We start from the raw sequence: 4,141 nt of genomic DNA, 5'->3' as shown, positions 1-4,141 counted from the left end.
TATATATATAAATATATATATAAATATATAAAACTGACAAAATATTTCAAAATCAATACTGAATGGCAATACACAACTTTCTTATTCTCCCACTTCTTACATACATCATCTTCACTTATGTTGTACTCCTTGGATATCTGGATCTGAGAAGCTTCCCTCCAACCGGAAGATGAATGCAACATCAGGAAGTGAACAAGCTCAAACTAAAGTCAGAGACAGCATAGTAGCTCACTTTTATTTTCTGCAATTAACAATCTCCAAACAAACTATGTGGACCCTAAGCCCACAAGCAGCAGCACAAGCACAAGATGAAGCCCTATCAAACTACTGCAGAAAGCAATGCCCTCGGGAATGATACTTGAGACTAGGCCTATGCTAGTTTTAAGGCCCTCTTCTGTGCTGAGACTGAGGAAAAAGGTGGGGCACGAAGTTCTGCAAGGTCCACATCACCAGAGAAATCTGCTCCAGACAGAAGTCGACGGCCGTCTGGAGCAGGGCACGGTCTTCAGCAGTCAGTCGGCTAAAAGGGAGGGAAAATGAAAGTCATGTTCCCGCTGAGAAGGAGGAAGAGGAGCATGTCCTCCCTCTGTCCCCGCTCACCGACAAGCCCAGAGCACCACACTTCTCCTCTAGGCTTAACCCTCCATTATGGCTCCTCCTGGGCCGAGACTGATCACCACCCACCACTCCCTCCCTCGCCCCAGCCCCCTTTAGAACTGACAGAACCAATATGCGGCCATTAACGTAGAGCTCCCTCTGAACCGGCCATCGCAGTTGAGTACGTCGAGTCAGGATGTGGCGCACGTTGTCCGCCTCCACGTGTGATGAGAAAGGCATGCCAAAGCTGCTGGTGGAGATACGGTTAAGGCACCATCCACACTAGTCATTTTGGCTGTATTTCAGGCTCCCTGCTCACGGAGACCCGCCTTCTCTCTCACAGCTGCCGCCGAACACCCTGTATATCACGGCCCGACCCTCTTTCCCTTCAGATTGCTTTTCCTCACCACTATCCACACTTCATTTTGCCTGTATGTCAGGCTCCCTGCTCACGGAGACCCACCTTCTCCCACAAGGCCACCGCAGGACGCCCTGCATATCACCGCCCAACCCTCTGGATCACTTCACGGTGCTTTTCCTCACCACCATGCACTGAGAGCCAGACCACCCGTGACCCATACCCTCTAGCCTCCCAGAGTACCCTCCTCCTACACTTTAGGCTCTGCAGCCTGCAATCCTCCAAACCACCCCTAGCCCACACCCCAACCCCCACAGCCGCCTGGCCCACCGGGGCTCCTGGAATAGGATACAACTGGAAGACTCGGTTATTCAGAACTCCGGCTCTGCGTGCAGGGTCTCCACCAGGCCCTGGTGCGTTGGGTGCCCCTGGGATCTGCAGAATGGCAGCGGCTGCGCCACCTGACTCTCCTGAAGCGCTGGGGCCTCTCGGATCAGCCATGTCACCGGAACCGGCAGGGACTTCTTGACTGACGGCGTCTCCAGGGCCAGCTGGGACACCAGGGCCATCATGGCCAGCAGCACCCCCCGGCACACCTTGGCTGCCATGTGCTCTACTCCCTACGAAGGCCACAGCACCTGCGTCTTCATCAGCTGCCCTCGTGGCTCCTCCACCATGTGCCTCAGACTCCATCTTGAAGCCCTCTCCTCCTTCCTCCGCGTCGGGAAATACTGAACCGTCCCTACGGATCCCAGCTCTGTACTGTGACCTGAAACTCAGCACCGGCAGAGGGCCTGCGCACACACACTCTGGTCCTGCCTCACGATTGGTTCTCACCAACCATTGGTTCCCATGATGACTGCTGCCCCCTGCTGAAACTTCACGTGTTAGTGCACCATGTTGCCCCAATGCGCGTGCGCAGACACACACACACACCCACGTGATCTGGGCTCTCTGCGTCAGCCCTGCCTCGGGCCTGGTTCAGCCGTGAGGCCTCTGGGTGGTGCTCCACCCTTTAGTGTGGGGACAGCTCCTCAGTGCGCATGCTCAAACAGACCCTGCCCCACTCCTCAGGGAACCTGACTGTTTCCACTCCAAGCCGGCAAACCCCAAGTAAGCCCTGGTCCCTGTGCACCTCCATGTCTGTGCTGCTGCAAGCCTGGCGTCACTCACAGGTGACCATCCTGCCCCTGTCATCGACTCCCAGAAGTGAGTCAGGCACCCCTGAGTCAGGGCCGGTCTGTCCCTCTGGTGTCTCACACGTAGCTCACATGCGTGTATGTGCATCTGTGTGTGTGAGCGCAGGGGCAAGTGCATGCAGATGGGAGTCTGTATGGGTGTGTTTGTGAGAGAGAGCACATGCACAGATTCATGCACATAGGCATGTGAATGTGCTTATCTGTGTGTGTGCCCGAGAGAGTGCCCTTACATAGGTGCCTGCCCATCAGCGTGTGCATGGGTATGTTTCAGAGAGAGAGCACATACACAGATTCCAGCACATAGGTGTGTGCATGTGTCTCTGTGTGGAGGTGCTTGTACATGGGCATGTATGTTTGGTCACGAGAGAGCAGGTGGTCAGGTGCATGCACATGGGTGTGTCTCTGTGTAAATGTGTGTGTCAAAGAGAGCATGGTTGAGATGCATTCACATGGGCATATGTGTCTGCTTGTGTGCTTGCACAGGTGCCTTCACATGGGAGTGGGGTGGCCTGGCCCTGGAGGCATGATACCAGGGATGCGGAGCCTGCTGTGCCTGCCTGCCTAGGGAGGGAAGCGGGGACTGCTGTTGGACTCACTGGGGATGGCATGGGACTGGGCTGCCTGGGGCTCCAGGCACACAGACTGCAGGGACCCTGTAGAAGCACCAGAGGAACCTGATACACTCAAGGACTGGGGGAAGAGCAATGTTCCCCTGGACACTGCCCAGTCTCTTGCCCTCTCCCATCCCCGAGCCCCACCCCCTAGCTGGAGAGTCCACTCAGCCCTCAAATCCAAGGCCAGCAGCCTTCCCCCATCCCCAGTGCAGGGAGAGAGGGCCCAGCAGTGGTTGCCCAGGGGTGGGGCATCCCTGTCCCACCTTCCTACCTACCCAGTTTCTCTCTAATCTGGCTCCAAGTCAGTTTTAGGGTATGGGTAGATCCTGTCTAATGCCTGTGTCTGTTCCCTGCTCTGTGGCCTAGAGGATCCCAGCAGGGAACCTGGACACATCTCTCCCTCAGGGGCCCACTGTCAGGTTGGGGGGACATTTGAAAGGATAGTCGTGCTGTAGAAGGGGACTCACTAGACTGTGATGGACTAGAGGGCGAGGGACTAAGCCACATGCCCCACCAGTGTCCTCCCTCTGCCCACTCCGCATCTGTACCTGTGTTCTTCATCCACAGTGACAGCTAACACTTGCTACAGTCCATGCACTGTTTCACGTGCTTTCCATGTATTCATCCATCAAGTCAGTTTTCAGACAGTATTGCTATGTCAGTATCCTGTCTCCCATGATGCAGGTCTCCTCCACACAAATCACACACACCCACTCATTCACCAAAACCAGCGGCTCAAAGTCTTGTGCATTTTGATTTCTCCATTTCTCAAAGCTGATGACTGCAGTGCTCCATCAGGCATGGGACTTAAGTTGGGTCTGAATTGTGAGATCTGCAAAGGAAAATGATAATGACAATGACAAATAATATGTATGACAAAAGAGTGACAGAAGTATGAAGGAAAGAGAGTGTATGATAGAATGAGTTTCACAGAGTTTACCACTGTGACAGGTGCATGGTTTTGAGTGAGTGTGACAGAGGCAATATGTCATTGGGACAGGAATTTAAAAGAACAGAATGTGACAGGAAGAGACTAAGATGCAGATGATAGTATAGAGGTAGCAAAGCCCCCAGATTGATAGATGATAACTTAACATGTACAGTGAATGGTGAATGGTGTCACCAGATCCATGGTCTCCAAAGGAGAACATTTAATTCCAGAACCAAGAGACACAGGTTCAGTCACTCAGAGCTTTGTGTAGTAGAAATTTAATTAAAGTGAATGATATAGAAAAAGCTTCTAAGATCGATATCAGAACAGGGTAGAAAGAGTACCTGGTTTGCTGGTTTAAGCAGAGCATTATATACTTTTCTGACACCACTCACTCACGCCTGCTGGGAATCCTTTCCCACTCCTTTCAAACAGGTCCAGC

General features: G+C 53.1%; 1 protein-coding gene across 1 annotated transcript; it reads right to left on the bottom strand.

The window, feature by feature from the left end:
- Positions 1-204: 204 nt before the first annotated feature.
- On the bottom strand, positions 205-1,760 carry LOC138929970 (cancer/testis antigen 1-like). Its single transcript, XM_070289618.1, has 3 exons — positions 1,308-1,760; positions 722-847; positions 205-520 (listed from the first exon to the last, which is right to left on the bottom strand). The coding sequence occupies exons 1-3, from the start codon at positions 1,646-1,648 to the stop codon at positions 382-384; spliced, it is 606 nt and encodes a 201-aa protein (XP_070145719.1). The 5' UTR covers positions 1,649-1,760; the 3' UTR covers positions 205-381.
- Positions 1,761-4,141: the final 2,381 nt, after the last annotated feature.

This window comes from Ovis canadensis, chromosome X, assembly GCF_042477335.2.
Source record: "Ovis canadensis isolate MfBH-ARS-UI-01 breed Bighorn chromosome X, ARS-UI_OviCan_v2, whole genome shotgun sequence".
NCBI classification, from domain to species: Eukaryota; Metazoa; Chordata; class Mammalia; order Artiodactyla; family Bovidae; genus Ovis; species Ovis canadensis.
This window is presented reverse-complemented; position numbering and strand designations above follow the sequence as displayed.

What these genes read in the sequence shown, in the direction of transcription:
- LOC138929970 (XM_070289618.1), bottom strand. Translation starts at nt 1,648, where the DNA reads ATGGAGTCTGAGGCACATGGTGGAGGAGCCACGAGGGCAGCTGATGAA. An exon ending in AATAACCGAGTCTTCCAGTT is followed by an intron (nt 848 to 1,307) that starts GTATCCTATTCC and finishes TATCTCCACCAG; the next exon opens with CAGCTTTGGCATGCCTTTCT. An exon ending in AATGGCCGCATATTGGTTCT is followed by an intron (nt 521 to 721) that starts GTCAGTTCTAAA and finishes CCTCCCTTTTAG; the next exon opens with CCGACTGACTGCTGAAGACC.